This window comes from Engystomops pustulosus, chromosome 5, assembly GCF_040894005.1.
Source record: "Engystomops pustulosus chromosome 5, aEngPut4.maternal, whole genome shotgun sequence".
NCBI classification, from domain to species: domain Eukaryota; kingdom Metazoa; phylum Chordata; class Amphibia; order Anura; family Leptodactylidae; genus Engystomops; species Engystomops pustulosus.
Window position 1 is genome coordinate 132,881,107 of NC_092415.1, and position 13,167 is coordinate 132,894,273.

General features: G+C 44.4%; 1 protein-coding gene across 4 annotated transcripts in view; it reads right to left on the reverse strand.

Moving 5' to 3' along the window:
- Positions 1–13,167, reverse strand: part of TRIP13 (thyroid hormone receptor interactor 13) — a 92,685-nt gene that overhangs the window by 68,698 nt on the left and 10,820 nt on the right. For all 4 annotated transcript variants that reach the window (XR_011855852.1, XM_072153093.1, XM_072153094.1 and 1 more), the window contains one exon: positions 3,815–3,922. Coding sequence is in view for 3 of the 4 variants with exons in the window: in XM_072153093.1 (XP_072009194.1) it covers positions 3,815–3,906 (92 nt within the window). In the remaining variant the exon portion in view is untranslated. Of the gene's footprint in view, positions 1–3,814; positions 3,923–13,167 lie in introns of those variants that run through there.

Here is a 13,167-nt window from a genome sequence, read left to right on the forward strand (position 1 = left end):
CTCGTATAATATAGATCTTAAAAACTGTAAGAAGGATGTACTGTGGTATCTTATGACACACAACTTTTTAATGTACAATACTGTTTTTTATCTGTAGACTAAGGGAGTCTCTATGGGGGCTAAATTTTCACCCTCAATAGCTAACTTAATGATGGCTTGGTGGGAGGAGTTGTATTTATAAAGCGACTATAACCCCTATTCAATTTTACAAATGTATTTATTTGGCGCACCAATATGTCTGTTATATCAGAATTCATGACTTGAATTCATAATTCATAACAATGACTGCAGCTCACATTCTTGACTAGCAAAAATCATTCCTGGATCTCAATATAAATATAATGGAAGGTTGTATACATACTTCCACACATAGAAAAAATGTATGAGGTAAAACTATCTTGCATGCTTACAGTTTACATCCATACAATACAATTAAATCAATAGCAGTTGGGGATATGATAAGATCTAAAAGAAATTGTGATTTGGAAACTGATCATATAAAGGAAATAGCCAATATCAAAAATAGATTACAGAAGAGAGTTTATTCAGGCGCTATACTAAATAGAACACAAAATATTGTTAAATGGGAGATCTAGGCAAGAATTACTAAAGGAGAAACCTAAAGTGAGAAAAAAAATTGTCTTAAACAATCTTCCCATTTTATTTGATGAGAAACTGGCACATATACTTAAAAATGTCCGCAATGTAGTTTCTAAATGGGCAATATGATTCCTCCGAGTTTTTCACAGCCTGTTAAAACTATAAAAACTTGGTAACAACAAAAAGGATTTTACCGTTGTGGGTCTCATCCATGTAAAATGTGCAATGAAGCAACTCTAAAGAAAATTTTTTTGTAACTTAAAGGGGTATTCTGGTCTTGGCATTCACATTCTGTTTCATTAATCTGCCATATATAAACATTTCTTCAATTAGATGTTATTTAAAAAAATGTCCCTATGTGAAGATAGAAACAAGACTTAGAAACAAGACTTACTCCTTGGATACGACCACCTCTGCTGAAGTGATTGCACAAAGAAACAAAATGTTTTTTTATATGAAATGTCTGGGAGTTACTGCAAGTCTCACAGCCTTCCTGTGGTAATGAACAGTGAAGCCACGTAGTCAGGCAGGGCTCAATAGCGCATGTCTGGCCACTGCCAAAATGTGAAGTGGTTGTATCCGAGGAAGCTATCTGGTTTCTAAGGAACAACATGGCTACATTTATGAGAAATTATCTTCACACAGGAATATTTTTTTTAATAACATTCAATTGAAGAAATGTTTACATATGGCAAATGAACGAAATGAAATGTAAATACCCAGAAGGGAATACCCCTTTAAGCAATTCCCATACTTTTGATATTAAGATCTTTATAAATGCAAAATTGTGGTCTACATTGTAGAATGTGAATTATGCAATTTAAAATATGTAGGGTTAATAACTCGCAAATTTAAGATTATGGTGTTGGAACACCTGGGAGATATAGGAAAAAAAAGATACTGCCATTGCCCAGAAGAAAAACATATCTGGAGTGTCCAGACATTTCAATGAAAAACATTGCTCATGTTGTCTTCCATAATATTTTATATTACATACTTAGTACCAATGCACACTTTGTATTTATTAATGTATCCTAACACAGGCACGCTTATGGATGTTATTTAGCAACAGTCTTGTAAAATAGCATATTTTCAACATTGTTGTGCTAAGTGGTGTATTATTTATGTATATTTTATATGGATTTTTGGTTGTTACAAAATCTAATATTTGCACATTATAGAATTATATACTTAGATCTGTACAAACAGACAATGTTTTTCAGAAATGTTTCCTTTTTTTTTAATTGTGTATGTATTTATACTATTGCGATTTGATACCTAGTTGGAAATGTAAGGGTTACATGCCTGGGAGGTCAAGGTGCTTGATTGCATCCACACCCCTGAAATAGGAGTTTTCTATCTTGCACCCCGAAATGTTTTTTTTTTCCATGCTATTTAGTAGCTTGCCCACCAGACATACGACAGCTATGACTAAGAGTGTGAGGTAACGCTCAAAATTCGTAACCAATTTTTTTCATGCAATTTGTGCGTCTTCACCAAGCCTTAATTTGTGTGGATATTTTACCAAAGTAAATAAAATGGATTGAAGCATTTTAACAAAGCGTTGGATTTCATCTTCTGATTATTTCTTTGGCAAGCGAATAGGGCCGCATGGGAATCAGTTGTCTTTACATATGGCTTACCTTGGAGAGGATGGGCTTTGGACCCCTTTTTATTGGGTGCGTGAAAATACTACATAAAAGGGTAACGGGGAGAGTCAGTCAATGGGAGGGCCTCTACGGCTTAGCATTTATATTGGAGAATGCGACAGGGGTGCCCCCTGTCCCCACTGTTATTTAAAGAAGGACTTGCCCTCCATGATTTTTCATCTTATTTTATTGCAGCACAATGGCAAAACATGTTGAATCACAAAATTTATACTTTAAAATATGCACTAGAAAAAATTTCTAATTTTTTGAATGTTTATAATATATGGTCCCTACAGGAAACTGAAGTGTTTTTTTTTAAATGGAATTTAAAGTACAGTTTCCTATGTTCACATTATTACAATGGGTTTGGGAAAAAAGTAAAGTTAAAACAGATAATAGAGTATATACACAAGTATGAATTTAGTACCATAAGATTATTCAAGGTTTTGGAAAATTAAGGGATGTTGTTTTTTTTTACCAAGCTACGGACCAACGGGGCTTGAAAACTTTTGAGCAACTGGCTTGGGAGTTTAGTTTGAGAGCTGTGGATTGGTATATTTATGTGCAACTCAGATATGCCTTCAAAAAGTACCTAAGAAGAGAGAACTTCATAGAGAAGGTACCCTATTTGGTTGTAATTTGGGAATTAAAGGTCTAAATGTTTGAGAAATGGAAGAAAGAGGTGACTGGCTTGTCTGTTGAAGAGTGGATTGTTTCACACTCTATGGTCATAAGAACCTCTAAAAACGGGTCTTACATTATTTCTCAGATATTCATAATGTATGGAGTATACTAAACCCCCGAAAAAAACCCAAAGTGATGAAAAGTGCCCGAGGTGTAATTTGATATATGCAGATATTGTGCATTTGCTTTGGCGATGCCCAAAACTCCACATCTACTGCATTAAGGTTATAGGAGTCAATATTTGGATGAAATATCCCGATGAATGAAAAAGTTTGTATTTTGGGCTCCAATATAGGGGTGATAGGTTCACCGTGTGGTGTGGTCTATGCAATGAAGGGATTGTTCCTGGCTAGAAAATTACTCTTATAAAATTGGAAGAACAGAAATACACTTCGGATAAAAGAATGGGAAGGAAGAATGCATCTTCTGCTGTATGCGGAGCAGTAGAAGGAAGTAGGAAAGAGAGTAAACCAAAGATGAGGGAAGCATGGTTTGAAAGACCACGGCTTGAGAGAGATCTGAAGGATCATTGTAGGAATATTAAGTAGTTTAGGAATGATTGTAGTATACCCATTTCTCTATTCTAGGAATAACCGTCAACCACCAGGAGAGAAAGTGGGTGGTATAAAAAGGGAATTTGATTATGTTATAATAAAATATTGTCTGTATTAATGTACTAATGGTAAGTTGCAGTAATCATGGTGTGTGTTGTACAGTGTTCGAATTAGTACTATGCAATATTACGGTAAACATGATTTTGTATTTATATCAATAAAAATGTAAAAAAAAAACAAGAAACCTTAATAAACTGTCTGTACTGAATTAAAAGACTGACTTCAAGATACACTGCTACTTTTAACAGAAACCCCAACAATACAAACCTCTTGCATTTTTGATGCACTTCTACATGTATTTGAAGAGAGTCAACTACATTTTGAAGGGCTTGTTTTAGATCTCCTGCTGCTTCATCCATGCTTCTTTAGTAGGTTCTGTATAAAAAAATAAAATAATAAAAGTACACAAAATTCTGAGAAATTATATTGTCATATTCTGTTACACAAAAATTAACTACAATTAGAAGGGGTTGGCCACTTATACTTACCCTTTTAAAGTTCAGCATAAGACCCTTATAGTTTGACCCATATTGCACTAACCCTATTAACCCATTCATGACCAAAGGGTCATTAGTGCCTTGAACGTCAATTTTTCTTTTCGATTGTCATTTTTCTTATTAAGGTTTTTTTTTAATTATTGTATATACTGACTTGACACATTGGTCACAGCCTCCACCCAGTAAATAGCTATTCAGACCCTTGTCCCCAAGTATATAGCCAGCCAGCCCATAAGCCCTTGTATACAGCCCTGGCCCGGTCTCCCCCCCCCCCCCAGTACACAGCTAGCCCCGCCCTCCCCCCAGTAGTCAGCGCCCCCCCCCCCCAGTAGATAGCCAGCGGCCCTGCGCGCGCCGCCCCCCCAGTAGATAGCCAGCAGCCCCTGCCTGCCTCCCCCCTTCGTCCCCCATTCGTTTGTGTGAATGTACCTTAGATGGTGTTTCTAGGTGCAAGGGTTCCTGACTTAGCTGTTTGAATTTGGCCACTCAATGTTTATAAACGCTCTTTCTGCAGGGGTCATGTGCACATAGAAGGTATATAGCCATATGGCAAATGTGAAGAGGTTAAAGTTTATCGGGAGCAATAAGTATCGTGACCCCCTGGGCAAGCAGACTTGACCACATTGTTGTAGAAAAACTGAAACAACTATTTTACGAATCTGAATGGGGATGTTTCTGCATTACTTGCATTTATCAGATTTCCCAACTGCCCCAGATTTGGCAGGACATTCTCTTTTTTCCACACGGTCCCAGCTTTTTCCACACATCTCCTCTGGGTCCCACCTCCTGGTCTTATAAAGAATAGCTCATGAAGACCAGGAGATGGAACGCAAAGAACATGTGCAGGACACTTCTCCTTCCACAGCACTCTGTATCCCTCCTCATGGTCCTGACACTCACTGCTGATTTGAAGCCAAGAATAAGGCTTCTGTAAGCTCTTCCCACGTAGCTGGTTTCAGCCTCACCCCTCCTCCACAAGCCAGTGTCCGGAAACACATTCTAGACTGGTAGCACGTGGGGGGATGCACATCATGAAGAGCAGCTGCTGGGAGAGGGGGCAGGGCATGAAGAGCAGCTGCTGGGAGAGGGGGCCGGGCATGAAGAGCAGCTGCTGGGAGAGGGGGCCGGGCATGAAGAGGAGCTGCTGGGAGAGGGGGCCGGGCATGAAGAGGAGCTGCTGGGAGAGGGGGCCGGGCATGAAGAGGAGCTGCTGGGAGAGGGGGCCGGGCATGAAGAGGAGCTGCTGGGAGAGGGGGCCGGGCATGAAGAGGAGCTGCTGGGAGAGGGGGCCGGGCATGAAGAGGAGCTGCTGGGAGAGGGGGCCGGGCATGAAGAGGAGCTGCTGGGAGAGGGGGCCGGGCATGAAGAGGAGCTGCTGGGAGAGGGGGCCGGGCATGAAGAGGAGCTGCTGGGAGAGGGGGCCGTGAATGAAGAGGAGCTGCTGGGAGAGGGGGCCGTGAATGAAGAGGAGCTGCTGGGAGAGGGGGCCGTGAATGAAGAGGAGCTGCTGGGAGAGGGGGCCGGGCATGAAGAGGAGCTGCTGGGAGAGGGGGCCGGGCATGAAGAGGAGCTGCTGGGAGAGGGGGCCGGGCATGAAGAGGAGCTGCTGGGAGAGGGGGCCGGGCATGAAGAGGAGCTGCTGGGGGGGTTGGGCAGGGTATGAAGAGGAGCTGCTGGGGGGGTTGGGCAGGGTATGAAGAGGAGCTGCTGGGGGGGTTGGGCAGAGAATTAAGAGGAGCTGCTGGGGGGGTTGGGCAGAGAATGAAGAGGAGCTGCTGGGGTAGGTTGGGCAGAGAATGAAGAGGAGCTGCTGGGGGGGGGAGTTGGGAAGAGTATGAAGAGGAGCGTAGCACTTAGTTGCTGGAAGCAGAATAGGGAGGGACTTCCGGCTGAATGTCCAGGCTCTCCTAGGTGGCTCTATGTGCCTGACACCGAAAGACTGGTGAGGGAGGAGGTTAAGGGCGGGATTTGTTCTATGAGGTGCAGACTGGCAGCCGGAACCATAATCTGGTTGCCGACACAGTGCTCCTCAATATTCCAGTGATGTCAGACTTCAGTTACCTGCCGTCACAGACTGCAGCTTCAGATCTGATCTGCCCCTTCCAATATTAGTGTGCAATAGTGTACACATCTATCAACAGGATCAAGCTGTCTATGTGACAGCCCATTCCTGTACTGTGACAGGGGGGCCGATATTATCAGTCCCCTGTCACAGAAGCCCCTGTATACAGCGAGAGGCATGCTGGGAAGATGCGATGTGCATCCTCTCTGCATACAGATCATTGATAAAAGTCATCAAATGGGCTGATCTTTATAGAAGAAAAGCAAGGAATGTATATATTAAGTGATTGAAATTTGAAACAATAAGAGTGCGTTCACAAGTGGTTTTGAAACGCATGTTATAAAGAGATTTGCCTAACTACACTGCTGTCAACATTTGTGCCTGGAGCAGCGACTTATTTTATGTTCTAGTGTTGAGTTAGAGAAACTCTGTTTAGTTAGCACCCTGACGGGTAGGATTTTGTTTGTTTGATGCCTGAATGTGAAGGCTGTTTTGTTTTGTACCTGCTCCTGTAATAAACGGGCGAGACCCGTTTTGGACTAAAACTCTGGTGTCACCGTCTTGGACTGCATCACGTATCACCGCTACCACGGTCTCTACTGGGCCAAATCTCCCACAGTGGCAATAAATCTTGGACCTGGTAACAATCTGAAATAGCGTTTTTTATCTAGCTTTACTGGCTGGATCTCCTTTGTTTTTACCCTGGATTGAATTAATAAATGATCCGACTACCTAAAATCTTGCGTAGCTTTAAGGTGTACGAGGACACATCTTTTCACTTCTAAATGATGAAAATCTTTTTCTCTAAGATTTCGCATCTTGACAAAAGGACAGAAGAACAATGGATTGTTGTCTACGGAACGCCGAGACCACCTTTGGTAAAAACACGGGATGACGACTAAGAATAATTCTGCTGTCCAGGATCTGAGGGTAAGGTGGTTTGCAAGAAAAGACCTGTATCTCGTCTACTCTTCTTGCCGCGGTGATGGCCAACAAAAGAGTGGTTTTAAGCAGAAGACATCTTAAAGAAATTTCTTGAATCTGTTCATATGGAGTTTTGATCAATCGTAGTAGAAACAGGGATAGATCCCAAGGTGGAACACTTGAATGGACAAAGGGATGTATTCACTCAGAAACTTTCAAAAACCTTTCAATCCAGCTGTTTTCAATAAGCCTTGCATCTAGGTAGACACAGAGCTGATACTTGTACTTTTCCAAAGATGTAGATACATTTTGGACGTTATTTTCTTCCTGGTCTGGAGTAAGGTAGTGATTAGTTCTGAAAGTTCTTTCTCCTTCAAGATGTGTCTTTCAGCATCCAAGCAGATAACTTCAAAATGACGAATGTTTGGGTGATGTACTGAACCTTGGTATAGAAGATTCTGGTTTGGAGGAAGGGTCCAAAATTCACCTTCTTAGATTCTGAGGAGGAAGGGAAGGGATATCAACATTACTTTGGCTTGAGAGAGTATAAACTTTTGAATTACTCTCAGAATGATTGCAAATGGGGGGGGGGGGGAGCATATAGTAACCCCTGTGCCATGTCTGGGAGAGAATATCCACACCCTCGGTGTTGTCTTCCTGACGCAGGGAGAAAAAGGTTGGCACTTGACAGGTTTCCTGGATGCAAAGAGGTCTCAAACCGGAACACCCCATCTTCTGGTTATTTGAAGAAAAATAGCTGGGGATAGAGTCCATTCCCCCTCGTCCAGAGGGGCTCAAAAAATCTGCTTTGATGTTCTGAGAACTTTTTTTTGTGAGCGGCAGAGAATGTTCTTTTCTACCCAGCTAAATATTTGAGATCTTAGGTTGTTAAATTTTTTGCTCCATGTGCCCCTTTGCATGTTTAGATAAACAACCAAGATAGCATTGTCAGACATGACTTTCACATGGCATGACCGGATTTACGAGGAGAATGCAATAGTTCTTTGGAACCAAGAGATGAGCAGAGCCTCCTCAAACTTCAAACCCCCTGAGCTGCTGGCACCCCAGCCTTCTTTGGTGTCACCTGTTGTAATGACCACTTGTGGATAGGGTTTCCATGGGACACCCCTTTGTAGGTTCTTTTTCATGAACCAGTTTAGGAACTTTTAATTCCTCCACATTCATAATGTCTTTGTTCCAGATAGATAAGACGAACGTCTGAAGGGGTCTCTTGTGAGACTGAGCCCCTAGTACCGAAGGTATCATGCATGTTAGCAGACCAATTACCCTCATCGCTTCTCTGATAGAAGTGCCCAGTAATACTCCCAGGAAGCACTTCTGTTGAGAAAGCCACAGGTCTGATTTTTCTTGATTCACCAGCCAACCCAGAGAAGAGAATGTTTTAAGGGTGAAACACAGATTTTCCTCAACTTCTGGTCCAATGCATTCCACTGTGGAACGTACCTCCCGTAAGATGGAAGCTGCCGACCACCGAACCAAGGATTTTTTGCAGGGAGGTATCGCCCTTATACCTCCCTGCTCTGTCAGCTGTGCGCCCGCGGAAAGCCCCCCGCAGGAAGATGGTGGTCTTCCCACTCTGCCCAGGCCCACCCTCCAGGAGGGACTTAGGGCCAGAAACAGGAAGGAGGACGAGCCACCCGTTCCTTGCGGCACCCTCCAGCCTGGCGTCCAGGACTGGGACCATTTAGGTTGCCACGCAATGCTGCTCCTTCACACGCCATTGAGAGCAGGATTAAAAGGCCGTTACACACATTGCTGTGTAGGTCACATTACATTTTGATCCACACAGTATTGATTTTCTAGACACCACTTTGATGAAATCACCAGATGTCACTGTTGCTACAGATTTAATTACAAAATCCACGGATAGGAACAGTCTCCTACAATACACTAGTGCCCACTCTACGACCTGCAAACAGGCTCTCCCGAAATCACAATTTTAGATGGAGGTAAAAAGGATAGTGCCTGATCCCACTCAACTGCAATCTAGGACACAAGAAATGTGTTAAAAATTCAGTACTTGAGACTATCCCCCGAAGGCCCTAAAAAAAAAAAACCAAAAAAAAACCTTACAGTCTACCACACAAACTAAACGTTCCCACCAGTATCGGATGCCATTTGTCCAACAATTCGACCCTACAGTTCTCCACAGGGAAATTAAATCCCATTGGCCAGTGTGGGATGCTATACGTAGGAGAGACAGGAGAGACAATACAACATGTCAAAGAAAGAATACAAACATAAATCGGATATTAGATGTGGTAGACTTCTTTTACCCCTACCACATTTTGTGGAAGCCAAACATTCCCTTTCTCAACTTAAATTTCAAGTCCTTGAAAAAGTACCCCAAAAAAGACTAGGGGAAGACCAGACCCGTACTTAGAAGGGAGGATTTTTGGATCCACAAATTGGACACATTGGGGCTTATTTTCTAAGGGTCCGCGGCCGTACTTCTGATTTTTGGACATTTTCAGGATTTGCACTGCTGTGACAGGTATTTAACTAGGGATTGTGGTGCGGCTGTATTGGCTTCCAAGCCTTTGATATTCTATACTTACTGTGGGGAATTGCTCTGGTAGTTGACAGGTAGCAGTGCAGGAAGCAGTGACACACGCAGGTTTAAAAGTCCAACTTAAGTGTTTATTCACACTTGCAAAACAGAACACAAATTCAGCCTTGGCTTAGGCACATGCAAAAACATTATAAAAGTAATTCCTGCCCGGCTAGGCGCTGTCTAATACATTTTGAGGACCCTAGCTATCCGGGTACCAGGCTGCCTGGCACACGCTCTTGGCCAGCAGCAAGACAGGAGACCCTCAGTTACCTTTGCGGTGAGAATGCAATCTCGCTTCCAGCTCTCCAGGTAGGGCCTCTCCTACTGCTTCTGGCCTGCAGACTAAATCAGACCCTAACGAGGCCTGTGACCCGCACCTGTGGGCTATACAAAAGCCCAGGACCGAAGCCCGGGTGGAGTAGGAGTCCCACTACCAGCCTACCCCTACTCCATAATAAGCAGGCCCAGTACGGACATTACAAATGTGTCTGTGTTAGCTAGGCCAACACAGACAAAACAGACTATTCCTGCTTATCATGTCTGCATTAACCCTTGGGTTACTGCAGACAAACCCAGGGCTTTTACCACCAGCATTTCATCTGCCTGTAAGACAGATAGCGGTTTTCCCACACAACATCTCTCACTTTCTCACATACCCTCCCCCTCAGTTCAGACCCACCGGGGCGAACTCCTGACATTAAGCAATGCGTTCGGGACAAGGCATCCGCATTGCCCTGTAGCTTCCCGGCTCTGTGCTCCACCATGAAACTGAAATTTTGGAGGGACAAGAACCACCTAGTGACCCTGGCATTCTTCTCCTTAGTTCTACTCATCCACGTGAGAGGAGAGTGGTCAGTTATGAGACGGAACTGTCGCCCCAGCAAGTAGTACCGTAGGGACTCTAATGCCCACTTTATCGCCAGACATTCCTTCTCTACGATACTGTAATTTTTTTCAGCTGGCGTGAGCTTCCTGCTCAGGTAAGTAATGGGGTGTTCCTCGCCATTCACCTCCTGAGACAGGACAGCTCCCAGTCCTACATCTGACGCATCCGTCTGCACAATAAACTCTCTCTTGAAGTTTGGCGTAATGAGGATGGGAGATCCACACAACGCAGACTTCAATGCCTGAAAAGCACCTTCTGCTTGTTCATTCCACCGCACCATGACCGGCCTTTTACCCTTCAGCAGGTCTGTCAGGGGAGCAGACATGGTGGCAAAGTTTGGTATAAACCGTCTGTAGTACCCTACAATGCCCAGGAATGCCCTGACTTGCTTTGTGCTCACTGGTTGAGGCCAACCCTGTATAGCGTCAATCTTGTTGATCTGAGGTTTAATTATACCTCGACCGATCACATACCCCAAATAGTGTGTCTCCTCCATTCCCAGCGCACACTTCTTGGGGTTTGCAGTCAGGCCCGCTGCCCTTAGAGAGTTCACTACGGCCTGTACCTTGGCCAAGTGACTCGCCCAGTCTTGGCTGTAGATGATAATGTCATCTAGATAGGCGGAGGCGTATCTCCTATGTGGCTTTAACACTATGTCCATTAACCGTTGAAAGGTAGCGGGGGCCCCATGAAGCCCAAACGGTAATACAACATAGTGAAAAAGGCCCTCAGGGGTGATAAAGGCTGTCTTTTCTTTAGCCCTATCTGTCAGGGGTACCTGCCAATATCCTTTAGTTAGATCCAGGGTGGTGAAGTACCGAGCACCCCCTAGTCTCTCAATAAGCTCGTCCACCCAGGGCATGGGATAGGCATCAAACTTAGACACCTCATTCAATTTTCTAAAATCGTTGCAAAATCGCAACGTCCCATCCGGTTTGGGAATTAGAACAATTGGACTGGCCCACTCACTTTTGGACTCCTCAATAACCCCTAGCTTCAGCATCTTCTGAACTTCTTCTGATATGGCTTGTCTACGAGCTTCAGGGACTCGGTACGGCCTTAATCTTACCCTTACCCCTGGCTCAGTGACAATATCATGTTTAATTACAGACGTGTAGCCAGGCAACTCTGAGAACACATCTGTATTTCTTGCTACAAACTCTCGAGCCTCTCGCTGTTGCTCTTTGGTAAGGGTATCGGCTATTCGCACTTCTGCCTCCGGCACAGGCTTATCTGCAGCCTGTGAGGGTAGCGCAGGAGGTGGACTGGCCAGGACCATCTCAGTATGCAGACTCTCTCTGTCTTTCCAGGCCTTCAACAGATTTACATGATAAGTCTGCTCGGGTTTTCTCCGTCCGGGCTGACGTAGCCTGTAGTTCACCTCTCCTATTTTCTCTATAACCTCATACGGTCCTTGCCATTTAGCGAGAAACTTACTTTCTACAGTGGGGACTAGCACCAACACACGATCACCGGGACTAAAGCTCCTTACTTTTGCTGACCTGTTATAAACCCGGCTTTGAGTTCTTTGTGCCTCCTCCATATGCTCTTTGACAATGGGCATGACGGCTGCCACCCTGTCCTGCATATCTGCGATATGGTCTATTACACTTTTGTGGGGGGTGGGCTCTTGTTCCCATGTCTCCTTGGCTATGTCCAGGAGACCCCTGGGATGTCTGCCATACACTAACTCAAACGGTGAGAACCCAGTAGAGGCTTGTGGGACCTCTCGGATGGCGAACATTAAATATGGCAATAGTACATCCCAGTCCTTCCCATCCTTGTTTACCACCTTTTTTAGCATACTCTTTAAAGTTTTGTTGAACCGTTCTTCCAATCCATCCGTCTGAGGATGGTACACAGAGGTGCGTAACTGTTTAATATTAAAGAGCCGACATAGCTCCTTGGTGACTTTTGACATAAAAGGAGTCCCCTGATCTGTGAGGATCTCCTTGGGAAGTCCCACCCGGCAGAACATGGCAAACAACTCTTTAGCAATTAGTTTCGCAGAGGTGTGCCGCAGTGGGATGGCCTCAGGATATCGGGTAGCATAGTCCATGACTACCAGGATATGCTGATGCCCCCGAGCAGATTTAACTAAAGGACCGACCAAATCCATGGCGACCCTTTCAAAGGGTACCTCAATAATGGGCAGAGGTACCAACGGACTTCGAAAGTGTACCATGGGAGCATGCAATTGACAATCAGGGCAAGTTTCACAATACCTTTTTACCCTATCATATACTCCTGGCCAGTAAAAACGCTGCAAGATGCGTTCCAGAGTTTTTGTGGTACCTAGGTGCCCTCCCATCACATGCTTATGTGCAAGGTCTAACACCATCTGACGATATGGCTGAGGCACCATTAACTGCTCCCTGGTTTCACCGTGGACCTTATCAATGCAGTACAATAACTCCTGATTTACCACCACACGAGGGAACAACTTATCCGCACCTGGGTGCTGAGGTACGCCATTAATTTCTACCACATTTTCTCTGGCGCGGACCAGAGTGGGGTCCTGGAGTTGGGCAGTACCAAAGTTGTCACGGGATACCTCCAAATCAGACAACTGCGGTCCTGTCACTACCTCCTCAGTTTCGCCTGCCATAACATCTAGGGGAAACATTACACTTCCATCTTCTGGGGCGGTCACCCCTACGGCAGGAACTCCAGAGT